Source organism: Falco cherrug, chromosome 7, assembly GCF_023634085.1.
Source record: "Falco cherrug isolate bFalChe1 chromosome 7, bFalChe1.pri, whole genome shotgun sequence".
NCBI lineage: Eukaryota > Metazoa > Chordata > Aves > Falconiformes > Falconidae > Falco > Falco cherrug.
The window spans coordinates 69897266-69923565 of record NC_073703.1 but is presented as its reverse complement, the minus strand read 5'-3'; the positions used below and the strand labels follow the sequence as shown (position 1 = coordinate 69923565).

Here is a 26300-nt window from a genome sequence, read left to right as displayed (position 1 = left end):
AGGGACCTCTGGAGGTCACGTAGTCCGGTCTCCTGCTCAGAGCTTCACCGTTAGATCAGGTTGCTCAAGGTCAAGGCCAGCTGAACTTCTGAAAATCTCCAAGAGATACCACAGCAACCTTGAAAATCTCTTGCAGTGCCTGACCACCTTTATTGGGAAGATCTCTTTAAATTCCTGCCCTATCCACACGCATGGTCTGTCCCTGTTTCTCTCCTTGCCTGTGCCACATCTGCCAATGCTTAGCGTCTGTCTTACACGTGGGCTCTCCAGAGATGTTTTTATATGCCCTCTCCAGAGATTTTGCTGAGGCTCTGGTACCCTTCTCTTTGCAGATAGTGAACTTTCAGGGCACCATTCATGTCCTGCCCTTTTTCAAAAGCGAGCTTCTGACTGTACAAAAAGAAAAAATATGTTTAAGAACATCCTGGGGACAGAGGGCACTGTTCGGTGTGAGTAAGCATGAATTTACTAGGCAACTCTGATCCCTTTATTAGCAAGATTTATGGTGGAAATTCAGCTGCCAATACGTTTTCCTAGGGAAGAACACCCCTCCCTCGTGGTGGCTAGGAAGCCAAACTCCTCTGGAGGGTCCCCTCCTTCAACCAAAGCCGACCCTTGCCAGGCTTTCATGGGACACCCAGGGCCTAGACCCCACTGAGGTTGTGACAGCTAAAGGCGAGTGTCCCGCAGCGCTGGAGTGACTAGAAGAAGGTTTAGCACCATCCCTGGGCTTGGGGTGTTCCTGTCTTGTCAGCACATCACCTCATCTTCGTGGGGAGAGGTCCCCAGTGGGAGAGGTCTCCAGTGGTACGTCTGTACCAGCCGCATTCCCTGACCCTGAGCACAGCCCAAGCCCAGGTACCGCGCTGAGCTGAACCGCGACGGCAAGCCCAGCCATTACCAGGCTCTGGTGTAAGGTCCTGTAGCTCCCGCAGTGTCTGGGTATTGTGCAAAGGCCACTCACGCAGATGTGGCACTTGGGGACACTGGTCAGGGGTGGGCTGGGCACTGCTGGGGTAACGGTGGGACTCGACGATCTTACAGGTCTTTGCCAACCTGAGTGACTCCTCGATTCCATGGCCCTTGGGTTTAACTGCTTGTGCCCAGCAGCTGTGAGCATCAGATCTAACCTGCCGGGTCCCTCCTCCTGCCCTGCCCTGCCCTGTCCTGCCGCCGGTGGGATGCGCAGTTCCCCCCCGACAGCCGCAGCGCCGGAGCCCCGGCGGGAAGGGGCAGTCGGTGCGGGCCCGGGACTGCCGTTTTGCGGGCCGCTAGCGCCGCCGTGCGGCCCCGCCGCGGAAACGCAGCCTTAGCGGGGCCGCCGCTGCCCCCAGCCTGCCGTGAGCCGCTCCCGGGCAGCTGCGGTACAGACCCCAGAGGCCTCCAGACCCAATTAGCGTGAGAGAGTAACTGATTTTCCGTTTTTCCTTTTACGTTTATTCCATTTTTTTTTTCCCAGCCTGGATGCTCCAAACGCTTTGTTCAGACTGGTGACCCAGACAAGAAAGCAGGACTTTAAAAAATACTAGCAATAAAACCCTCAAAAGTAGTGCTTTCAAAATCTGCTTGCAGATTGACTCATATTTTTGAGTGACTTAATTTTTCAGTAAACAAATTATTTTCCCAAAAGATGTGCCAAGCTCCACTGGTATGGCTTGGCTCTTGTGGAAGCACAACACACCAGCCTCTGGGGGCTGGCACTGGGTGTACCCCACGCCTCTGCCCTCAGTGCCAGCGAGTTATAATAGTTATAATGGATTTACTTTTTTTTTTCTGGAAAGTTGCTTAAGTTCCATTATTGCCCCACACGGGCGAGAAAGACATGAGATCACAGAGATGGTAAGCAAGGGTAAGCACTGGAGACACGCAAATAAAGATGTTGAGAGGGGCAAGAACATCAGATACAAGTCAAAGAGCAGTGGAGATATAATGACCGGTTTTGTAAGTCTGCCTTTAAAAGTGATCTTTTTTTTTTTTTTCTCCTCAGCTGAGGAAACAATTCAGTAAAGAATACAGAAAACTCAAAGTCATTTTCAGAGAAATCAGGTTGAAGTGGCTCTGTGGCTTGGGGGAGGCAGGAGGCAGGAGAAGATCCTAGATCCCCACTCCAGTTGTCTAGTTGCTATGTACACATAGCAACACATATATATGTTTGCTATACAAAATAGAAGATTTTGGACTAGACTGTCACTGAAAAATTCACTCCGCAGCCATGAACTGTGAAAAAGCTTCCTTCGGTGCACGGTGTATTAGCAGCTGCCACCTGATGACACGAGTGCACATTTCATCCAGAATTCCTCCTGTGCTGGCTTACAGCAGGATGTCATAAAACCTGCAAGGCTTGGAGTGAAATCCTGCATCCCTGAGGTCAAAAGCAAACTGCCACTCATTTCTGTGTGACCACGATACCACTATGGATTGCAGCAGTCCGAAATTCCCAGCGTGGCTTGGTTTACCCGCAGAGGTGCCTGGTCTAAGTGTGATGATCACAGATATGATCATCAGCACAGGGGACCGTGCCACTGGAGCAGGGCTTGGGAAGGCTGAGGATAGGCAGGCAGGCAATAGGAAGGTGTCTGTGGAACACAAGAACCGTACAACTTGAGAACAAAATACTTTTTCTTTGAAAATTCAGAATTCAGCTTTCTAGATAAGCGTTCTGTTTGCAAGTGAGAAAAATACAACTTTTCTTGAAGTGCACCTGCAGCTGAACGCAGGGTTGCGTTCCTGTTAGATGAACGCAGAAAGGACAGGTAAAGCAGTGCGGGCCCGTGGCTGGCTTAATTCCTGACTGCTGCTGCGGGGCAAGATGGTGTGACGCAGCGAGGCCAGGGCCAGACTCTCGAGAGCATCAGCGCTGTCTCCTTGGGGAGTGGGATTCCTTATGAAAACTGGAGTGAGAAACAAATTCTGTGTCTCGGGCAAAATGGTGAGAGATGGAACTCGCAGGTACATGGGAACGCGTGGAGAGTCTGTATGGGAAACCATACAGCTCCCGGCCCGCTCGGCTCCTGTAAAGGTCAATCTTTGTTCTTGGCTGACCCAGCGGCTTAGGCATATGCAGTTTCTGCAGACCTCTGTAAGAACACTGAAGAAATTCGTAAGAATTTAACGGTTGGACCTGGTGATCTCAAAGGTCTTTCCCAACCTAAATGACTCCGTGGCGCTAGCGTGGATGCCCTCACAGCTCACCGTGAGGACACGGAGCTCTGGGCTTCCGAAGCACCATCACGCAGGTTGGAAGGAACCCATAAGGCGGCAGCAAGCACCTGCAAAAGTCAAGGTATCTTTTAAAAACACGCGGAGGCCAAGTGCCAGAGGCTGCCACGCTGCCATCTGCTCCAACCATTCCAGAATCCTGCTCAAAAACTTGTTTCCACCCTGCTCGTTTTTACGCATCCGCAGCCCGAAAAACTTATGGTCCAATCAGGCAGAGGGGTTTAAAAAAAAAAAAAAAAAAAAAAAAGTAAAAAGACCCCCGCGAGCACGTCGCAGAGCGGTCCCACCGCACGCGTCCTGCGCCCCGCTGCCCGGGTGCGGGGGACACCTGAGACGCCCCCCGCTGCCCTGTGTCCGCTGGGCGGGACGAGCACCCCGAGGCTGCCCGCAGCGGGGCCGGGGCCGGTGCTGGCGGGGGGCGGCCCGGCGCTGGGGGGGGGCAGCAGGAAGCGGGGCCGGTGCCCGCCCCCCCCGCGGCGGCGGCCGGAAGCGCGTGCGGCGGCGGGTCCCCGCCGGGGCGGCGACGCTGGTGCCGGGGAGGCCGGGACCGACGTGGCCGGCCGGGGGAGGCGGAGCCGAGGGGCCGCGGGCGGGGCAGGCCCGCGCCGAGCGGCGGCTGGATGGCAGCGGCGGCCCGGGGCACGGTAACGGTGGTCCGCGGGCGGGGGTCGCTGGGCTGCCGCGGCTCGGGAGCCGCTGGAGCGGGGGGGCGGGTTCGGGCCGGCCGCGGGGCGGGTTCGGGCCGGTGGTGCCGGGGTCCCGGCTGCCCGCGGCGCGGCCCCGGTTAGCGGGGGGCCGTGCCCGGGGCTGGGAGCCCGGCCCGGCGGGACGCGGCACCGAGAGTTTCGGAAGCGGTTCCGCCGGCGGGACGGTGCTGCGGGAGGGTCTGGGCGGCGGGGGCTGCCCCGCTCCCTGTGTCCCCCCCCGGGAACCGGCCCGGGGGCTCTACCGGCCCGGGGGGTGCGCGAAGGGGGGTCGTCACCCCCTCGCCCCCCGGCTCCGCAGATCTGCGTTTGCTTCGCTCAGCATTGCCCGGGCCGTCCCGCCGGCCGCCGCGGTGGCAGAAACAATGGGAAAATGGCCGGGGGGGCCGGGGGGGGCTGGGGGGGGCTGCCGCGGCGAGTGGGCTGGTAGCCCGGGGGGGGTGCGCCATTGCCCGCGCCGCACACCGGCCTCTCCCTCCCGGCTGGGACGGGGGGGCGGTCACGGGCTGCCCAACGGCGGCAGCGTGCAGCGGGTCAGGGCTGTGACCGCCCCCCCGGCAGCTCCGGTGATGCCCGGGCTCCGCCGGGGGCTGCGCCCCCCCCCCCCCCCCCCCGCGCTGCGCGGAGCCGCCCCTCCCCCTGCGGAGCGGGGAGCGCCGGGGTCGGGGCCCGCCGGGCAGCGCGTGCCCGAAGGGGGGGCACGGGGGGACAGGGGAGGGGGCCGGGGGTGTCGGGGACCTTCTGTGCCCTGCCCGGGCCAGGGCTTCCCGCAGGAACTCGGCGCTCGCCACGGGGCTAATGGAGGGAGGTGGCTCGTGGAGAATTTTCTGGCTGGAAATACGCTTCCTCTCTGGAAAATAACTTTTTTCCATTCCATGCAGTACTCTTTTGCAACTGTAAGACCAGGCAGCTGGCTTCCAGGGAGAACACTTTTTTTAAAAGCCTTTTCTTTTTTTTTTTTTTTCTTTTTCCCCCAACAACATCTGAAATGTCATTGCAATGAGCAATTGTGCTGCGACGGGGATGAAGCTGTGTGGTCTGGGAGGGGAGGAGGCGGGTTGCTACAGGAATCCTCGTCGTGTCAATATTTTATTTTTTTCTTTTCCAATACGTTTTTGCCTTGGCATTTTAAGTTTTGTCCATGTTTTCTCAGGCACTGCCTGCTACTGAGGCGCCCAGCGAGGTAGCCTGGGGGCTCCCCCGGCGGAGGGCAGGAGCTCTTCTGGTCGGTGGGCAGCCTCCCCCTGCCCCTGCTCAGGGGGGGCTTAATGGCAAATTCTCACTTGTTTGTTCTTCCTGAGCCTGGGAAGGGTCCTGAGGCCGTGGCAGAAGGAGCTGAGCAGACCGGCAGACCTGTCTCCTGAATGCTCGGCTCCCTGACCTGCGCGGGACAGCGGGGCTCTGGAGGGTGCTGCCAGTGGTGACGGTGCCGCATGGCCGGGAGCTGTGGTCCCAAAGTGTCCTCATCGTCAGAACTGATGAGTAAATGATGCGCTGCCTGTTCCTCTCTCATGCATGTTCTTAAATAGGTCATGTACCCTTCCTGGGAAAAACAGCTCTCTCTAAATCTGGTTATGCTTCTGCCTCGTAGTGACCACAGACTTCTCTGAGAAACCTGGCGGTGCTTTCTCTAGCTTTCTCTAGGACTTTCTCAAGACCTTCTCTGCCAGGGTTCCTAAAACAGATGCTGGTGTCTAAAATTAGGGGTAGGTAAAGACTCATCTGCAGCTGTAGTCGCAAGGTACTATTTTCTCTCTTGAGCACTTTTTTTTTTTTTTCTTTTCCCTAGGACTACATCTTGACTGCTTCTTCCCCTTCAATATTTCTCTTAGGAGCAGCTGGTTTGAATTTGCAGACTTTAGAAACATTAAGTAAACTCAGTGTCTCATGAGGAGCATGTACTAACGAGACAGAGAAGCAAAGGGGCTGTAGAGATTAAAAGGGCATTTCTTTGAGCAAGTGGTTGTGATATGTCAAGAGGCAGCAAATGCTGGGAATATGCTCTAGGTGATTAGCTGGGCACAAAGATCGGTTCAGGTGTGTCCTGCGTGATGCACTGAGTTCCTCGTAGATGTTTTATGAGCATCAGGCATTGGTTGCGTGAGGTATGGGGATGTTCTTGAGCCACAAGGTAGTAATGTTCAGGCAGCACTGCTGTAACGAAATGCAGTGGCTTTCCCTGGTGGGATTAACAAGAAGAGACAGACCTGTGGGCCACCGAAAGCTGACGGACACTGGTGTGTTAGGGGAATTGTTTTTCTGCCCAGTTATTGTCCACCAGTGTGCCTTTTTTGGAGGAACCTGGGCTGTCTCTTGCTGCTGGAAGGACTTGAAACCGGGTGTGCAGCCTGTTCTCAGAGCCCTGGACATGCCCTTTGCCCTGTCTGCTACTGGCTTTCTCCTGGATTTCTGTCACTTTATTCTGAGGGCCCTTTCTGGGGCGCCTTAGGGCAGATGTGGGCTGTGAGCGTGGAGGGCGAGATGGAAGAAACGGACCTGCTGGATCCGTTGCAGTGATTACTTTTCCAGACTGATTCTCAGAAGCTGTGATGCCCGTGTGGCAGAAGAGGCCAGTCTGTGCCACGTCCCTCATTGCTGAGCTGCAGAGAGCAGTCGTTTTGCTGCCTGTTGATGCCAAACCGGCACAGAGTTAACTGCTCGGAGACGAATTTTGTCTTTAAGCAGCAAAGGTATATTTTTCGTGTGACGCTGGGGAGCTAGCTGATTTGCACCGGACAAGCTAGCTCCCAAGTTTTCAGTGAAAAGTTAGGTGATTTATACGGTTTTTGTGAGAGGTTACACCATCTTCACATGCATATTCATTTGATTTTGACACCCAATCATTCCATTCGTAATAGGTGGGATCTAGGTGGAATAGACCTTTTAATTTTCTTTGTTCAGTGATTTCCTGACTTGATGTTCTCCTTATCTCCTTCAGGTACCCACCTTATCCTTTCTAATTATTCAGAGTACATGCCTTTCTCAACACAAACAGCATCACCCAGAGCATTGTACCAAACTCATCCTTACTAACCTTACTAATTTTTTTTTTAAGACCTTGTTTTATTTCACTGTGTTGCCTCTTCATAGGCATGTGGTGGTTGTATAAATCCCTTTTTTTTTTTTTTTTTTTCTTTCCCCTCTCCGTTCTTTGCGAAGAAGCTGTTCTCAGTCATTTTCTAGGTCTAATTTTGTCATAACAGGAGAGGATGTCCGTCAGGCCCTCTAGGGTTGGAAGGGGTGCCCGTCTTTTTTGAAGCAGGGAATTATGTAAGTGCAGGTTGTTGTGCAGCAGCCAGCGAGCAGAGGGAGGGCTGCGGCTGGTGTCGCCTGCCTGAAGAGTCCTGTCACCAACCTGTGCCGATGCCTGTGTGGCTGGTGGCTTCAGCCTGCATGGGTGCTTGGGACAGAAGAATTTGGTCAGTTAGGGGACAGCTGACACTTTAAGAGCTTCCTGTCTTTTTTGTGGTTTTGTGGTTTGGTTTGTTTTTTCTTCTCAAGGAGAAATTTGGGGGGATTCTGTGGCACAGTTGTACCATAGCTGTGGGTGGCTGTTTGCATAGCTGTGGGGGGAGCCAGGAGGTCTGGCAGCGTTGCAGGCACGTTCACCTGGTGGAGCTGGGCTGGGGGCAGCATCTCTGCCCCATCAGGCTCTCCTCGCGCTTGTTACTGGCTCTCCAGAGCATCAGCTCAGTGCCTGAGTTGAGCTGGTGCGTGGAGTGCTGTGAGAGATGAGTGTCCCTTGCTGCTGCCCCTGCTTTGGCACCGTGTAAATTTGTTTCTTCATATCCAGGCTGAATCTTGTTTACCGTTTGAGCTGATGCTACAGCGTGGAAGAAGAGTTCAGCACTTTCCCCTTTTCTTGTGACTTTCAACATACGCAGACTGTTCTGTTCCCTCTAGGGTTATCTTTTTATGATACACACCCAGGCCCTTCAGTCGTTTTTTCCAGGTCATGCTTTCTACACTGTCTCTGTTTCTTTCCCCGGCCATGTCTCTGATTTTTGCATCTGTTTTATGAAGAAGAGTATGTTGGCTGGGTGCGGTCTGTTGGCTGAAGTCTCATCTGTGTGGAGTGGAGTAGAATCACTGCTGCTGTGTCGCACCTACAACGGAGCTACTAATACGTCCCAGGCTGTCAGTTGTTTACTTTATAGTGACAGAAGCCTGCTGGCTTGGAATTAATTTCTGAATCAATGTAACGCACGTATACTTTTTTTTTTGTGGCACATTGGAGTTACTGTTTTGTCATGTCCATGTGCCTTTTTTTTTTTTTTTTTTTTCTTTTACCCTGTAGTATACTGTTTCATACTGATCTTTACTGAAATTGGTTTGATAGTATGCTATAGGTAGGTCAAGGGTTCCTGCAGCCAGATCAAAATCCTGCAATAAGATGCCACAAAATCCTGAGCTGGTTTGAACTTGCTATGTTGAAGGTTTTTTTTGTTTTGTTTTTTTTTTAGGAAAAAAAAAAAGTGATGGGTTTTGTATAGGTCAGTAGAGTTTACACTTGATCAAATGTTACCTTGCTACAGAAAGTTTTAGTGGTTCTTGCACAGCTTGCCCAGCCAGTGTCTTCATCAGTTCCTTCTTGCATCCCCCTGCTCCTGATCTCCATGGTCACTGTGCTCTCCTTCATGGGAGCCATGGGATCCTGTCCTTTAATTTTCGTTGATTGCTCACTGCAGCTGGGCCTTCCTCCTGCAGTGATTTAGTTCAGGGACTGAAATTGGAAAAGGGCCAAACCTTTAAAAAAAAATTGTTTTCCCTGCTAGTTTGTTCTGACCCGGCTCAGTCATGGAGTCAGGTTTAAGCATGGGGAGGGGGTGCTTCATGGGGGGGTGGGGGACAAGGGGCAGCAGCGTCCTTTCCAGCTGCAGTGAGCCCTTAGATTGGTTCTGACACCCAGAATTTTGTTTTGGTAATTTCAGGCTCCTTTCTGTCTGGCTGTTACTTAATGCTTTGCTATCTTTATCACTTTCTTATCTTATAGGTCACTACAAACTGATCATTTAACTTGATCAAGAGTCTTTCAGAGGATTGAAGTTACTGGTCTGTAACTTCTTAAGTCTTCTGCCACCTTTTTTTTTCCTTTTTATCAAGGTAGGTGAAGCATGATGCTTCTCCAGCCTTCTGTGGCCTTCCCGTATTCCTGTAAATTTTCAAAGATGGTCCCTAACGCTTCAGAGATGACTTTGACTGGTTTCTTATGTGCTTTCAGGGGAATGCTGCTATTCCCTTTCAATCTACAGCTGCTCTGTGAACATTTCTTAAGCCGTTCTTTTCTAACCCGCTCTTTCCTCCCATTTCCAAATTAATTTTGCTTGTCGTATTTCACTTTTTCTTCTGGATTACTTCAGCCTTTGCATCATTTGCTTTCCTTTCCTGTTTGCCAACGAGAGCGTAATTCTTTCTTTTCCTCTTCTAACACATCTGCTTCTCTCTGGTTTTCTTGTGACTGAAGAGTTCTTAGTAACGGTGGTGCTGATTTTGACTAAGAGACCATCTAACCCAGTATCCTTCTAGGAAAAAATAAAAATAGGACAAGTATATATATTTTCCAACTTCTTCCAGCCTCCAGCTCCTTTCCCATAAGTGGGTTTCCTGAGTCTGATGGGAGCTGTCTGACCGTGAACAGTCAGTAGGTTTGTCCTTGTAGTACTTGTCCTGTCTTTTGTTGAATCCATATCAAATTTTCGATTGTTTTCGGAGGAGTACAGCCACACAGGTTACCTGCTGATGAAGAGTCACGTCAGTTTGTTTGGAAGCTGACCCTCTCGGGCTTCATGTGATGGCTGTATTAGCACTTCTGTCATTAGAACTGGTGAACAATCTACCCTATTCACCATCCTTACACCACTCATGATTTCATGGTTTGGTTGCCTGTCTAGCATCCTGATTTGTGACATGGATGCTGTTCCATGGTGAAGAGAAGACTTACCTGGGAAGCATCTCTGGTCAGTACTTTTCTCTGAAGCCTCGGGACAGTGAAGGGCAAGGACAAGGGTGCTCGGAGTCCTTGTCCAGCCCACCTGAGGGGAGATGCTGAAAGCCAGGCTCTTTCACAAGATGTCTCGTGCAGTTTCATACACTCGATGCTAAACAGCCTCTCTGTCCTTTAGTGCTCTGTTGAAATCAGAGAGAGTTTCAGGTGTTCCTTAGAGGGGTACATACCTGTGCTGTGGTGCTGAGGGAGGGGATGGTGTCCCCAAAGCCCTTCCCCCGCGGTGGTGGGAGGGGCTCTTGGGCACACTCTCAGAACCGCTCTCCCTGCTCTTTTCAGAGGTTGGCCAGCCTGGCTGAGACCACTTAGCGATGACAAAACAAAAGCTTCTGCTTGATGGGACGCTTTCCTTGTTTCTGATCGTGGCCTGTGAGGCTCAGCAGCTCCCGAGGAGTCATGTCGCTGCTAGCTCTGGTCCTCTGTGCGAGAAGGAGCCCGAGTCCTGGGGAAGCCTTTTCAGCAGCGAGCGGCTGGATGCCTGGGTCTGTTCCCTCATCGGTTCGCTCATGGTGGGGCTGAGTGGGGTCTTCCCCTTGCTGGTGATCCCATTTGAGACGGGAGCCGCTCTGCGATCAGAAGGTAAGCCTGCTACCCGCGTTGGCCCTTCTGAGGCCAGAAGTCCTGGGTTGTGACTGAACGGCACAGGGATGAGCTGTGCCTTGTCATGGAAATACCGGCCTCTAAACCAGTCCATTTCTGGTGCTTTAGGCTGTACCTGCTGATGTGGTAGGGAGCCTTCGGACAAATGCAAGCCCTGCATGGAGCGTGTACAAAGGATGTTGTTTGTTTAGCATCCTCCTTGGTCTAGGACCCTCCCACACTCGCCTGTCCCAGCCAAGTGGTGCAAGGGCTTTATTTTGCACTCTGGCTATTTGTTTTGTGCTCTCTCCTTTGAAAGCTTGCTTTGCAGATGCTTCCAGTTCAGATCTCTCTGTGCAAAATCTCAGCTGGAGATGTTTTGGCTCCCAACTGAGCTGTGATCAGGTTTTGTGTTTTTTTTTTTTTTTTTTTTTTTTAAGCTGGATCACGCCGTTTGAAGCAGTTGCTGAGTTTTGCAATTGGTGGACTGCTGGGGAACGTGTTCCTGCACCTGCTTCCCGAAGCCTGGGCCTACACATGCAGCGCAACAACAGGTATGGAGGCCCCTCTGCCTGGAGCAGTTTGTGCTGTCCCTGCTGCTACAGGGTTTGAGCCCGTTCCGTCTTGAAAACACAAAAGACCAGCCAGGCTGGGTCATCCCCAAAACTGGTCTAGGGTGGTATTCTCTTTCAAAGAATGTGTAAAAGCAAATGCCTAAGGAAGGACGTAAGAACAATAAAAACACATGTAATGCTTCATCTTTGTTCCTTGCAGTCCTCCAAAGATTTTGGGGTTGGAGGCTTCCTGAGTTGGCCATGGTTTCTTTACATTTAGTAACTTGCAGTGGATTTTTTGTCTATCAACTTTTCCTGTCTTGCCTTGGACTCCTGTAAATTTCTGTTGATTTTCCTTTGTCCTTTCTGTAAGGAAAGGGAATGCTTCTTCAACCTGGTGGGAAGTTAGGAATGTGTTTGTGGTCTGGTACATGGATGTATGCACCGTCTCAGGTGGGGGTTCTGCCCCATCAGACATATTTTGTCTATGAATCTGTCCCTATAACAGTGTTACCTCTTGAGTCTCTTTCTTGGAACTAACTGGGGCCCTTCTGCTGGGTACATTGATTTGTGGGAGGCCAAATGTCTTGCCCTCTCAGTCTTTGCTCGAGGAGAAGTCATGGAAAATTGTCCATAGAGCCGTGACCAAGGTGGCGGTAGGGGGATGGGGAGCAAAAGAAAATGCAGGTGGGAGAAATCTGTGTTTGCCAGTGAGCTAAAGTCGGGATGGAGTTTGTGGTACCTCCCTCACCCCTCTGACAGCCAGGGTTGTTGAAATCTGTAATGATTGTATGTATCTCTCTGCTTCAGCAAGCTGATAGCGTAGGAGGCAAGTGCTACTGCATCCCACCTGTTGAGAAACCAGGAAATCATTTCCCTGCTGAAAATGTGAGGGAGCAAAAAGGATGCCCTGGGTTTCCCAGGCTTCCTTGCACCCATGTCCTGGGATTTCAGATCTGCTGGGCCTTTGGTTTTCTTCTTCCTCACGACTCTAGCACTGCCAGCAAAACCTGCTGTCCTTCCCTGCCCCCCCCCCCCCCCCCCCCCCCCCCCCTCCTTTCTACAGTGGTTCCCAACTGACTTGCCTTCTTGCTCTAGCTTGTTTGCTTCTGCCAGGCTGTCCTGGAGCGTAAAGGTTTCCTTGACCCGCGTAAGCCCCATTAGAGTCATTCTGTTCTGCTGCTGCAATGCAATCTTCATTTCTGCAGCCAGGCTGAATGGATGATTATCTCACAAGCTTGGCTGTAATTGAAAAGAAAGTTTATAGCTGTGGGCTTAATAACTTGCCCAGGTGTGGCAGAAGGGGGAAGGTGAGTCTGTAGCTCTGCTAATGGCAGATTTCATGTCAGGGCTTGCTGCTCAGTAGATGCAGCTGCAGGATTTTTGTTGATGTAATCTCTTGCTTGCCTCTGGAGCTCAGGGAAAATCCCAGTATTGTCAGGAAATATGCTGGATTGCACTACTGAAGCAAAAACAGTGGGGGCCCTCGCTCTGTGAGTACCCTGAAATGAGGATATCAGTTAGATCAAGAATGAGCGAGTTAAACTAATTTGCCTTGAGATGTGTTTGCTCCATATTCCTTGTAGGAGGTTTCCCCATTGTCTCGTTTCTTGCCTTTTTTTTTTTTTTTTTTTCTTGGAACTGCTGGTTAAACTGTCTGGAGCAGGGTGGGTTCACATGTGGGAAACACTTGATAGCGACGTGACAATTATTCTTTCATCCCTTAGGAGAAGGGCAGAGCTTTCAGCAGCAGAAGCTTCTGGGCCTCTGGGTGATCATTGGTTTCCTGACCTTCCTGGTGCTAGAGAAGATCTTCCTGGAGAAAGAGGAGGAGTGCCCCAGGGTGGTAAGTTAGCAGCCAGAGGGGAGGGAGTGCTGTTGTGTTTGCAGCACTGTGCTAAATGCCTCATCTGCCCTACCTGATAGGCTCAGCAAGTGATCCTGGAGCTGTGAGTAGCTTGTCAGTGCCCTTTGGGAGCTTTTTGCCACTTCTTTGACACCGGCTGTAGAAGGTGTTTCATCTCCAGGCTTTGGGTTTGTGGTGTTAACTGAGATTTCTCACCTCTGAGCTGCTTTTGTTCTTGATGTGTAGAAGAGAGCTCCCCTTTTCTGGGGACTGGGCGCTGGAGCGCTCTGCAGCTGGGGCTTTTGCTCAGGTAAGCTTGGAGGGATGGCAGCTTGCTGATGCACGTTCTGCTGAGCCGTCATAAGTCATTCCCCTTCTGAGTCCTCAGCCAGGACAAAGAGCAGCCTTCTCTGGAAGGTGTTCCTCACTGCCCACCCTTCCTGGGTACGACCTGCACCAGGCATGTCTTTGGGTAGCTTTGTGGGGGTTTTGCGAAGGGGTTTATGGCTGGCCAGGGAATGGTAAGCATTGGTTCAGAGGAGTCACCCAGCTGCAAAGGGGCAATGCAGGCAGGTACCAGAAGGTAGGTTCCCCAAGGCAGAGGAGAGCAACTGGTCCTCGGACATCTGCACAGCTCCTGGCAGCAGCTCCTGTACACCCTTCAGTTCTTGCTGTGCCATGGCTTTTGAGAGGTGAAACTGCAGTTCAGGCACTGCCTAAGAGCAATTAGCTGTTACTTCGACTCAATGTGAGACTTTAAAGTCTGAAAGGAACTTAATCTTTTCATTTACAGAGAGAATGAAGTCAGACATAAACGTTTTGTTGTTTGGAAGCTGACAATCCCAGCTATTGAATAGTTCTCTAGACTTAGTTATTCCGATGCACTGGGGAGAGCAAGCCTCCTTGTTCCCCCATCCCCTGCCCAGGTGAGTTGTATTTCTCTGGGCAGCAGCTGCCAGCAGGAGTGGCAGGCTCAGTCCCACGTCTTTCCAGTGGGACCTGGCTCATGCCAAGGGCACATGACTCCATTTCCTCCTCTGTCTTTCTACTTTCCTTCTCTTGGTGATTGGGGAAGTCTTTGTTCATGTTCCTCACAGTGCAGATATCAGAATGCTCTCTGAAATTGGTCTCGTTTCTGGCAGTTGGTTATTAAACTGGTGTACCAAAGCTGCTGATTTGTAAAGACAAAAGGATTCAGGGTGAGGACTGGATTTCTGACCATGATTCATGCTCATTCATCACTGACAAAAAAGGCAGTAACAAGTTGTTTTCCCCAAATTTAGGGCTGTGATGCCAAAGCACCAGCTGGAAAGATTCCCAATGGAAGTGGCTATCCCCTGCGGAAGGTGGCAGGCCAGTCCCAAAAAGCAGGAACAAATTCAACTCAGTGTAATGGCTCTTCTCTCCACTCTTGTCCAACAGACAACAGAATCAAGGTAAGAGACCCACAAACTGACCTTCACATCTTATGTTTTCGGGACACATCTAAAATTCAGTCAGGAGTTGTCTGTGGAAAGAACTGTGCCTGAGTGGGGAACCCGGTGTCTGAGTGAGTTGTGCTTAATCTTGCTCTGTCAAAGTGTCTGCCCAGGTCACAGCAGGGAGGACGCAGCAGACTTGGAGAAAATCTGCACTGCAGCTTATGCAAAAGAGGCAAAGTCACTATTGTGAAGGCTTAAGTCTGATGATGTGTGTTTTGGCTGACTTGTGAGACCAGAGTACAGTACTTTTACATTTTGTTACACTTCTCTTACAGTTATTATGTTGTCATTTGCTGAAATTGTTGTGCCGTGATTTCTCTGTTCTCTGGTGTCTGTTTTGTACCAAGTGTGAGCTGTGGGTTTCCTTGCTTTGTACCAACTGTGAGCTGTGCGTTTCCTTTTAAGGCACCTTTTGGAAGTATTTTGAGTGTTGAAGCGGTCCCCTCTAAAACTTAGAAGTTAGGTTTTTCTCAAATGAGCAGTTTATCTGCTGCCAGAAAGGGCTTCTTGTCTACTTCTGCCTCCAAACCTGTGTTTCCCATCACTTCCTTTGCACTGGACCTCATCTGACCCTGCAGTGAGCCTATTCAAGGAGCTAAACAGGCAAAGAATTTTTTTTTTCCACCCGTAGGTTCATTTCTCTCCTAACTTCTTGAATCGGCTTGGTGTGTAGGCAGGCAGCCTGTAGTGCTGGGGTAAGGGAGATCAGCCAGCCCATAGGACTGGAGGTGGAGGAGGGGAAAGGAGTGCTGTGGCGCTGGGCAGTGGCTAACCTTTAAATTGGCTTTGCTTTCAGTTTTGTGTTCTTGTCTCTGCACTGCGGAAACCCTCGTCTGGGTGGACTTTACAAGCAAGAGAGTAAACGACCACTTTGGCGAAGGAGGACCTGTAATTTGAGTTTGAAATGTGCGAGATTGTAGGAGAGTAACTATGAACAGAACGTGTGGTTGCGTGAACTAGCCCACACGTGGCTATGTGGTCAGTCAGAGGCTCTTCAGTCTTTCTGTTTTAGATCTGTTTGGCTGTAAGTTTATAGCTCTTACCACGCAACGTGAAAGATATGCTGAGGTCACTGGGTATTTTTCGTACGTCACACTCGTGTAATGTGTGCAGAACACTGCACAAACTGCAAGGTGCTGCAGTGATGTTTCTAGAGGTGATAGTGGTGAAGAAACCAATATTACTGGGTTATGAAACATTGTGCCATTATTTCAGAAAGGTTTATACAATGAACTGCGGACTTACGGAATGGTTAGTCTACCACTGATTTCAATTAGAAATGTAACGCTGATGGGGGACGCCATTGCACAGGGTCTGATCCTAATGTAGAAAATAATAATGTAATTAGTGCTAGTTGATGTGATCTTAAGGAAGATAAATTCTCATCATCCAGACATTTTTTCCCTGCCTTTTATTTGGTCATGATTGTTTGGTAAAGGTAACGACACTGACAGATGTATATACAACATAACTTTCTCCACATTCAGATAAAACTAGTACTGTATGAAAACAGCTTTGCTAATATTAGCTGTCTTAAAAATCAGGTATTCTATGTTATCAGCAAGGACTGGGTTAATGCAGCTCCCCTCAATTCTGTTCACTGGCGGTTTATGATTTTTCTGAGTGATTATTTATAAAACCAGTATATCTTCACACTTCCAGATACTACTATGTTACTTAAATGGCACATCGTGACTACATGAGGTCAGTGATACCAGCTGAACTGAGTAACTTGATCAAAAGAGCTGAATTTTTAACATGTTTTGATAAGTGCAATTAATAAGGAATAGATGAAGAAAGAATGCAGATTATATGTACTAGATAGGGACAGTTTTTTGGAAGTCAGTGCCTTGGAAAAAGGATGAGAGTCACAGCAGGAAATTGTTTGAACACATTCTTCCATCACGATGCTGCAGGCAGGCGGGTGGGTGAGTAGGAAATAGTGTGTAAGAGAAGAGGCAGGTGTTCCTCTTTCTGTATAGCAGTAATGGCATGGCTGGCTGACTCTTTCCAGTAGTGTTATTCACAATACCCCAAATACTACTGATCATTTGTAAAGGGCTCAGAAAAGAGCTGAAAGAATTATTTTAGGTTTGCAGTACATAAGAAGTGGTTTTCTTTGGTCTTTAGCTCTGTAGATGTGATGGATCAGGGGTGACTTAGAGTACACAAATAGCCAGGCAAGAGGCGTGACCAAATCTGAATAGTTAAAGCTGTACTAAACGGTAGCAGAGTAGAAATCAAAGACAACTCTGTAACGGAGGGTAACTTGCCAGTGGATCGACTTGCCTTAGACATACCAGAGTCTTCGTCACTTGTGGGCTTTAAGCTGTGGCTTAAGCTGCTCTCTACAAAGTGCACTGTAGGTTAAGAAACAGTAGGCTTTGTGCAGAAATGGAAGGAGATTCTTTCAGTTGCATTCTGTAGAAGGTCTAGACAACCATGAAGAGCCCTTCTAGCTTTAAAATCCTAACACGTCTGTTCAGTCTTGTAGTAAGGGTGTTGTCAATATGTATGAAATAGAAATTACTGAGTTAATGGGTGTAGTTGTAACTTTCTACCTTACGAGCATATTTTTATAGTCTTTCTGGTAGGGGGGAAATTACCAAAGCTACCAAGATATTCCTGTGTTGTTAGCCTGTTTCCTTCAGCAGCAACATAAGCAGTCATTCCATTTGCCTGTCCACCTGTTCTGCCCTTCATCCTTCATTTTCAGTAATTTTTGAACCCATAATTAATTTTACTGGAGTTAAGAGAGGGTAGACGTCTTGAGGGTAGTCACATTTCTGCAAGTTCCATAAAAATCAGCATGGTGGCGGAGGAGGAATGCAAACTAATGCCTTGTTGAAAAACTCGGGCAGAACTTAGATGCTGCTTGGCATCCGCCTGGCTGGCAGGTCGGCGGGTGGTCTCGCTGCCCGTGCCTGCTGGGGAGGGGGCTGTGCCTGCTGGGGAGGGGGCTGTCGGGTGGGGAAGGGGTGTGCAGGGAAACGGCACCGCTGCAAGCAAGCGAAGTAGGTGCTCACAAAAGAAAGAGAAAGCCATAGCGAGCCAGTCTGCTTTGGTTCCCCTGTTCACTCAGTAACCCCCTTTTTTTTTTTCCCAGAAAACAAAAAGGAAAAGATACTATTTCAATAAACAAAGCCACCCTTCAGGGCTTAATTAGTAAGCTGTAATCAGTCGTCCTTTGTACATATATATTAGAACTTTACTCTTTGGCTGCTGCTGTAATAATTTGTCCTAGCTTGAAAACTGCAGGTGGGAGGCTTCCTTTGCACCTGAACGTGGTTCTCTCCTGCATTGCAGCCTTTATTCCCTCAACAAGTAGAAACATTGTAGAGTACTTTTGCCTTGCTTATTCTTTTTTTTTTTATTTTCCCCTGTGGCACATGGGGTCCTTGCTGCTTTGTAGAAGTATGTTTCATTGCACAGTGACATTAATTCTGAAGCATGAACATAAACACTTCATCTGGCTGTGCTCTTTATGAGCAATGAGAACATCCTATTAGGAATTCACAGAATGTGAATGTCAGAGGCTCATAACTGTCAAACCAACCCAATTTATTTCTGCGCACTCCAAGGTTTTCCTTCTTTCAGTGACAGCTTTTGCCCAAGCCACCAACAAAAAAAAAACCCTCCTAATGTTTTAATCATGAAGTCTATTTTTTCCCTATATGGTGGCATGGGAAAGCATTTTTGTGTAAAACTTCAGTGAATAATTATTACTAGCCTGTGGGGAAAAGACAATCACATAAAATCCCAACATGAAAAGGAGAAATTTTAGACAGTCATATTTGGCTGAAGATGAGGAATGAGAAGTAAAACTGCTGCGTTTGTGGGTCTGCCGGTGCGCATCCCTTTGTGTTCCCCTTACAGCACCATGCAGGGAACTTCTGCATTCATTGTAGACATGTTACCCAGATTATTACTTAGACATGATCTGTAGTTAGGCTTTGCTTAATTCTTTATTTTCGTTTTTAATCACTAATGCAATTTAGAAAGTTTAGAGCCCATAAAGATGTCCTGAAATTGTGCAGTAGGAGAGAGAGAGGCTTGACAGAAAGCCCCACCTGAGCTGTGGCTTACAGATGGCAGGAAGAAAGGAGAGATGCCCCAAGTGGAGTTTGATAGGAACAGGGAAGAGCAGAAAACCAAAAAGGGGTCATGAAACCCATCAGCGCTTGTGTTTTTCCAGCTGAACTTTGGCATCTGATGCTATGGTGAGTGAAGGGTTAATACCTCACACTTTATAGACAGCCTCTCCGCTCACTGGATGCTGCCCAATATCTGGAGTTAATGTATGCCAACTCAGAGACAGCCTGATGTATTGGCTAACACCTGGTTTGATAATAATTTACACTGCAGTGCAGTATCTCAGGACTCACATGCAGTAGTTGGTTAAATATGATGGAAAAACCCCAACAAACCCAAACCAAAAAACCTGTGAGCAAAAGAGCTGGAGTGGTACCCTCATAAATTGCTTTTGGTCAAATACTTAGAATTTGTCTGGAAATGACCGTGGTTAGCATAATTAGGGAAGTGTTATGTGGAGATGGACTTGTGAGGAAGGAAGCTGCTTTATGCTTATAATTTTAAGAAGTGTGTTTATGTGCAAAGGCGTATGCGTGCTGTATAACCTTCTAGTGGGTGGGTTTTTGGTGACTGTTGTTACTATCTTCTCTTTTTATTCTTTAAGGGAAAGCAAACACACAAGCACTTTTAGTACAATGCTTGAAGATTTTTTTAGTTATAAAAAGCGATTTCAGCAACATTTGTTTTGTTGCGTTGTTTTTGCCAGCTTTTGAAGAGGAGATATTTAACAGTTGGATATTGAAGTACATGGCTGGGAAACAAGGTCAGGTCATGTTTGAAGCCAGTCACCTGTGTAAATTAGTCAGTGTTACCTAAAATTGGTTTGATTTAGAATCAGATATATTCTTGCATTTTGGCTTTCCTCTTTTTCCTTTTCTCTTTTTGTGTTTCTAGAGCTCTTTGTCACTTGGGTAAGGCTATTATCCTAACCTCGGGCAATACGTGTCTACCCTAAAACTTACTTTACTCTAAAACTGAACATTTTAATTTGTAGCTGAGCACTGACATAGTTTAAGATCTTTACCAGAAGTGCCATGTCCTGACCTTTCCCATCTGGTTGTGACTCCTTAGTAACCTGTGTCTAAGCTGTGTGTTTTCTTTTATCTTGTTAGAGCTCCTCCTTTATCAGGGGCTCTTCCTTCTCTTTGCAGATTAGCGGATACCTCAATCTGCTGGCCAACACCATTGATAACTTCACGCACGGCCTGGCAGTAGCAGCCAGCTTCCTGGTTAGCAGAAAGGTACGGTTTCTGTCACCAGCTGTGCACTGAAATGGAGAGCCCTGCTCTTAAGGATGATGCCACGTGCAAAAAAAGCCAAAGATGTGAGGAGTTCCTTCCTGTTCTTGGGAAGCTTCTGAGAAAATGGAGACTACAGTCAAAGGCAACCCTCTCCTGACTCTGATTCAGAGCTTCTTCAAACTTGGGACATGTTAATCATTTGTACAGTGTTAGGGGGAGGGTTAGCTCATCTACACTTTTGTTGAATAGTTCTAAACTCTTGAGTAACAAGTTTTAACTGGGAGAAAGGGGCCTTGACACGCTGATGGAAGTCTTGTCTCTCAGAGCTGGAGGACTGGTTCCTAATCGCCTTCTCTCTTCCACTGCAGGTTGGTTTCCTAACCACAATGGCCATTCTCCTGCACGAAATCCCACATGAGGTGAGAGGGCTTTGTATCCTGCCATCCTGAGGGATTACAGCTTCATCTGCTAAGAGGAGGGCTGGGTCCGATTAACATTTTCCTGTCCCTTTAGAAGCTGCTCCCTCCGGGAGTCTGACAACATGGAAAGCTAGAAAGAGTCTTGAAGCACTGGTCTTGTTATGGAAAGCCTTTGTGACTGGGAACGTTCATGTTCATTAACTGTCAGCTCTTGGTTTTCTTAGGTTGGAGACTTTGCAATCCTACTTCGGGCTGGCTTTGACCGCTGGAGTGCGGCCAAGATGCAGCTTTCCACAGCTCTGGGGGGGATTCTAGGAGCCTGCTTTGCAATATGTGCTCAATCACCAAAAGGAGCAGGTAAGGCTTCCTGGGACCCCCGTCGGAATAGGGGAGGGGGTTATTGTTCTTGTGTGCATATCTTCTTTCCCTTCTCTGTTCTCTCCCGTGGCTTTGTCTCGGTAATAAGAAAAGCTTTTTGTGTTTGTGCAGGGGAAACAGTAGCCTGGATCCTCCCTTTCACTTCTGGAGGATTTCTGTATATTGCCTTGGTAAATGTTGTGCCTGATCTCCTGGAGGAAAAGAATCCTTGGTAAGTTCTGCAGCAATTCTTACTGCCAGGGAGCAGGGATAGAGCCCTTCCCCCTGCCCGTTCTGGAAGGACGAGAGTGCCAGCTTTCCAGATCCCGTGGGCAAGGCTGGAACCTAGGTGGGCTGCTGCGTTAGCTGTTGCGTTGGGGGGATGAGAAAGACCCCGTGAAACAGAAGAACCTTCAGCTGGGTCAGTCACAGAGGTTGGGCTGGCGCAGCGTGTGGCGTGACCAGCAGGAACAGGTTGCTCAGAAACGTGGCCCATGGGGTGACTCGCTCCCCAGGCTGTCTTGTCAGCTTCTGGTGGATACTGGTCTAGGGGCCATTACTGGTCTAGGGGCTGTCTGAACCAGGGTGAGGGTTGTGTGTGTCTGATAACTACACGTGAACCTTCCTTCACATCCTTCTCTCATCTTTTGTTGACCCTGTCCATTACTTGGGCTTCTGCCATCTCCCTTTGGCAGCTAGTTTGCATAGTTTGACTGCACCGTGTGAAATGATGCTTCTTACTATTTGTTTTTTAGCCTCTTGCTTATTAATTTTGATTAACTGTTGCTGTGTTGCTGTCTGAGTAGAAAATAATAGTTTTATTTTCTGTATCATTCTGCATTTCATAGTCTGTTATTGCATCCCACCTCAGTCATCTCTCCCATCTCGGTCATCGTATACACTGGTATATGTATTCTGGTCTATTTGGCCTCCCCTCAGCTGTGTTATTCTAGTTTCTTGCAGCCTGATTAAGGCTGTAGCAGGTCCAAATCCAGCTGTACCACAGTAAAGGCCCTCTCAGACCTGGCTGGCAGAGCTGCCCCTGAACATTCCCTCCAATTTCAGTTGTAATGAGACAAGTGACATCAATAGTTTAAATAAGAAGCCTTGGCTCACCTAGTTCATTTTGATGGTAACGGTTAAGCGCTCAAAAACCAGCTCCACAGTTATATCTGAGAGGCAGGAACTTCTGGTGGAGAAATGTTAGTGACCAGTTGGGAGCTGGCTTTTGGGTTGGTCACCTCTTGTGCTGGCAAAGTATGCAGAGGCGCTGGGTACGTGGCTACTTCAGTCCAGCATAAACCTGAGATGGTGCTAAAAGAATAGCAAAATTAAGCGGGTTTTTTTTTTCTTCTATTTTTGTAACTGTAGTTGTTAGCTGGATGAGATCCCAAAAGTATCTGTGAACGTGCTGCAGAGGTGCTGGTCCCTGGTGAGAGAAGGGACAGGAGACGCCGGGGTAGCTGCGTGACTGAGTCAGCTTTACATTGAGTTTGAAACCTGAGGTTGGGCCTTGCAGCTGAGTGGAAACAAATAACATGCCAGATGATAGACAACTTCTTTGCTTGGGGTGCTGGGAAGGAGTCGTCTTAGCTGTGTTAGTGACTTCATACCGCTGTTGTGTTCTCCTTGTGGTAGATTTGGAAGGGCAGAGAACAAACCATGTGTGAGCCTCTACACTGCTGCCTGTTGGGATTGGTCTGGGGCTCCTCCTAATTTTGCTGTTTCTTTCCCAGGAACTCCCTGCAGCAGATTCTGCTCCTGTGCACAGGCATTACAGTCATGGTGCTACTCTCGCTCACAACGGAGTGACCTCTGCGCAGACCTCAGGATGCCTCCCAGAGCCTCCCCAGTGATTCTAAGCTGTTACAAAGCAATAAGGAACACTAATGTTACTTCCTATGTGTGTGCGTGCAGACCTGGCTGCTAGTGTGAGAAGCAGGTGAGAAAGAGATCTGGGTGTGCAGGACTTCATTCCCTGGCTCTCCTATCCCTGGCTGTTCAACAACCACGTTACGTCTCTGGGACCTAGAGATGACCTGCGTCGCATTGTTTTGTATAGTAAGGAAGCAGAGTAGAACTACTAAATGGGATCTTTTATAGATCAATACAATGTAAAGATGTAAAAAAATGAAAAACTATATATGAAAAAATATATAGTGATTTATATTGTTCCTTTCAAACAGAAGATCTCAAGGCTTTTCTGTGTACTACATGCAGAAGTAACTGCAGCTGTTTTAGAGCTGTAGGGATGCATTCCTGAATTACTCCGTAAAAGGCTGAAAGAATGTGTGCTCTCAAAATGTAAATTTATAAAGGAGGCTGCCTGTAGACAACCTGCAACCGTTACCTTAGGAAGTTAACGTACATTACGTTTTTCTGTTCCTCAGCAGAAAGGTATGTTCTCTTAGTACAGTTCCCAACTCGCGTAACCCCTTTATTGCCGTTATATTCCCAGAATACATATACTCCAGAACCTTACCGTAATTATATACGGTGACATATTTCTTTTCATGGGTAGCAGAGTGAAATGCATCTCACCTGTTGGTCTGTAGGCTGTAGCAGATCTGTTAACTGAGAAGCCACTGCCTATGGGTTGTTTCACAGTGAGCTTCTCACTTCGCTGAGAGTACGCCACGTGTGAATAACACTGCAGTCTCTTGCCATGTTGCATCTAAACTGTTGCAATTCCACTACATCTTCTCCCAGAAAATACTATGAAACAGTTAATGAAATGGAGAATGGTAGTCGTCATGGAAGGTGACCTTATATACTAGGATGAACCTAGGCTTTTCATTGCTTTCTTTTTTACCAAATCCACTAGGTTCCACTCAGGGGTTTGTGTATTTATTTCTTTTTCATGACTATACATGTGTGCATGTACAATTTGTGTAGAAACTCAAACTGGGATGCACCTACTGTTAGGCTGCTCATCTTCAGAAATGCAGGAATAGTTTTTTCCGTGCTAGTATATTAAGACGTACAGTCATGAGCTGTTTTCTTGATTGTTATTACAGTGCCTGGCACACTGTTCCTATAATTAATATTAATGATTCCTAATTTACAGTCAGAACATAGCCTCCGCTTTTCCTGCAACAGAATAATAATTTATTGATTTGATTTTGCTTGAAATACCATCCTATTTCAAAGTCATTTTTCCCTGAGAGATCCAGGTGTGTGGTGGTGTGCAGACACAGAGACCCAGGCATTTCAGTGTGTTAGCTGTTTGAGCAATGGCTAAACTACTGGTTGTAAAAAGTTCTACATCTGTGTGTGTGGCATGTCCTGGGCTGCAAAGCTGAGGGAAGATGCAGGAGAGTGCTGGGAGTGAAACCGAATAGGAAGCCTCATCTCATTCCTTATTTCACAGCTCCATACTAAATAGCACTGCTTTCACATTTTAGGAACAGCTTCTTACTACATGAGCCATGTGAGAAATATGTTACCTAATTTAGAAAGTAGTAAAGCTCTTCTAAGTACTGTGAAAGTGATGATTAATGCAATAGTTGTAGCCAGCCTTTTCAATGCTCAGTAAAGCTTCTTTCTTCCCCTGCTGTTCAGAGTAGAAAAGAAGTCGGCAGGACTGAGAGCCGTAGGAGGGCTGGTCACAGTGAACGGTGTCCGTGCAGGCTGCTCCTCCCTCCTGTAACTATTCTATAGCTGCGTTAATCCCCACCTTTAGCAGGCTGCTGAGATGATATATGGCATTGAAAAACACTGAAAGGAACAGCTGCAGTTAGAGGCATGCTTGATTCTAAGAAATGATGGAAGCTTTTAGTAAAATGGGTGGTAAGACAGTGCTGCTGAGAGCAGCATTAACATCCTCGGTGTGTATGGCCCCTGCCCAGTCTGCTGTCGTGGCTGCGGGGAGTAAGGTCACAGTACAGGATAAGCATTCTTCCATGTAGCTGAATTAGTTCTAGTCCTGCAGATTAAGAAGGAAATAGGCTATGCAGCAACAGGGAAAATAAACTGAAGTCTTGTCCAAGATCCCTGCTTGTTCTAAGTACAAAACTTTGTAAGTGTATTTCTTACACCTGGAGGCGTTAAACAAAAAGTGTTAGAACAACAAGTGTATACATAAAACTATGTTATTTGGCTCTGTTTTCCTCGATCAACTCAAGTGGTGCAATTTTATACTACTCCTTGAACGACTCCTGTATGTGCATGTGTGATTTAATATTAATATATTTCTGTAGTGCATTAAACACTTCCATTCATTTATCCCCCATTCTGCCTTCAAGCTAGAGTCTGTATCCCACCCATTTACCCATACCCTTCTCATGTCAAGGCCATCTGTAGGGGACCAGCTGGAAAAATAACCTTGACACCAAGGAAAGCTCAGAAGGGGGCGAACAACAGCAGATGAAATTCGTTTAGGGAATAGGGGGTGGAGATCCTCTGAGCCTGTCCAAGTAAGGTCTCAAACACTTGAGGAATATCTCAAACACTCACAAGATCAAGTGAACATTTACTTCGTATGACCTGGAAGAGGAGCTAAAGACTGGTAAGAGGGAGCAGCCTGCCGAAGGGTGAGTAATGGCCCCAGGAGCATCAGCATCAGCAGATCTCTGTGACAACTGGGGGGAAGGTAAATGTGCAGGGAGAGATCGTGACCACCAACTCTGTTCAAGACCAGAAGGACTTGTCCCCCTGCCGCCTGTAAGGCACATGTGTGCTTATTTACATGGCAAGTGAGGCTGATTGAAGTACGAGGTGGTCCACATTGGAGGATAAGAATAAGAGGAAGGCCAGTGCCATTTTGGGGATAGGAATAAAGGAAGAAGGGACTTGTGGATGAGCGCTCCTACGAGAAGTACCCCATGCTGGCAGGCCTGATGCCTGACCTAGGACTGGTGTTCTCTTTCTCTCTCTCGTAATGCAAGGTGTAAAACTTCATACACGTCGCAAGTGATAAGCGCTTGCTGCCCAGTTGCTTACCAATGAGCCTAACTATGGAATAAAAGCCTTTGTTTGCCTGTGGACCTCAAGTGTTGTGTACACCCTATTCCAACCAGGAGAATCAGCGAATCTGAGTCACTCCTCTTTTACTCCTCCTTCCTTCTGGGACATGACATTTAAGTTGGCGTGGTGGATGGGATTCCCCTGTGTTGGAAGGTCTGTAGCAGGGGCACCATCTCTCCACCTCGTGAAAGCAGGCAGGGAGAGCCAGGGAGCGATCTCATTGATGAGCCAGGAGAGATCTGAGCAGTGGCGAGCCATGGCTGCCCGGGAAATGCCAGTGCTTGGCTGCTCCACCGTTAGGGAAAAACTGAAGGAGCATAATGCGTGCATCTCCTGGCTGGGAATGACCTGGCTCATGATAATTGGCCTCATTTAAGAATTACAAGTTAGGAAAGAGAAGAAAAGGTGTGATAAGGAAAAGGAATAGCCATGGTGTGTGCTGTTACTGGGAGCAGCACTAGTGGCAGCTCAGGAGAGGCACCTGATGAAATGATGAAACTGTCGAATCCTGGCAAGAACAAATAGAAACCCTGCAGAGCCAACTAACTGCGGAGTGTAACACCACTCAGCGGCTCTTTCGGATGCGCTGGACCAAGAGGAAATCTTAAGGTTTGAATTGGAGGAAAATGAGTGTGTGTGTGTGTGGGGGAGTGGGGGTGTGTCTGATTACCAGCAGATTTTGACTTGGAGCTGGGTCATGAACAGGGGTTTTTGAGTTTGGCAGAACTAACCAAAAAGCAAGTGCCTGACTTAAAACCTCTATATCCAACCAAAGAGTTAGAGGATAGTAGAGCATCTTTTTATTCCAGGGGTAGAGAGGTGACAATGAGATGCCTAGT

At 48.3% G+C, this 26300-nt stretch overlaps 1 protein-coding gene across 5 annotated transcripts; it reads left to right on the top strand.

Annotated features, from left to right (window-relative positions):
* Positions 1 to 3708: 3708 nt before the first annotated feature.
* On the top strand, positions 3709 to 24727 carry SLC39A13 (solute carrier family 39 member 13). 5 transcript variants are annotated; one of them, XM_055716371.1, is made up of 11 exons: positions 3709 to 3863; positions 8917 to 9026; positions 10207 to 10506; positions 10947 to 11060; positions 12788 to 12906; positions 14190 to 14342; positions 19631 to 19720; positions 20089 to 20139; positions 20364 to 20496; positions 20629 to 20728; positions 22233 to 24727. In XM_055716371.1, exons 3-11 carry the CDS (start codon positions 10239 to 10241, stop codon positions 22306 to 22308), a joined length of 1104 nt encoding a protein of 367 aa, XP_055572346.1. In that variant the 5' UTR covers positions 3709 to 3863; positions 8917 to 9026; positions 10207 to 10238; the 3' UTR covers positions 22309 to 24727. The 5 variants fall into 5 exon arrangements, with proteins under 5 accessions (XP_055572346.1, XP_055572343.1, XP_055572344.1 ...); XM_055716369.1 differs by lacking the exon at positions 8917 to 9026 and adding an exon at positions 5225 to 5405 and having other exon boundaries at positions 3710 to 3863; XM_055716370.1 differs by lacking the exon at positions 3709 to 3863 and adding an exon at positions 4660 to 5405.
* The last annotated feature ends 1573 nt before the right edge of the window (positions 24728 to 26300 follow it).

Bases quoted from the DNA above. Each gene is read 5' to 3' on its own strand.
- SLC39A13 (XM_055716368.1), top strand. From the start codon at position 10,239: ATGACAAAACAAAAGCTTCTGCTTGATGGGACGCTTTCCTTGTTTCTG. The intron at 11,061-12,787 runs GTATGGAGGCCC...TTCATCCCTTAG, and splicing joins CACATGCAGCGCAACAACAG to GAGAAGGGCAGAGCTTTCAG. The intron at 20,140-20,363 runs GTGAGAGGGCTT...TGGTTTTCTTAG, and splicing joins TGCACGAAATCCCACATGAG to GTTGGAGACTTTGCAATCCT.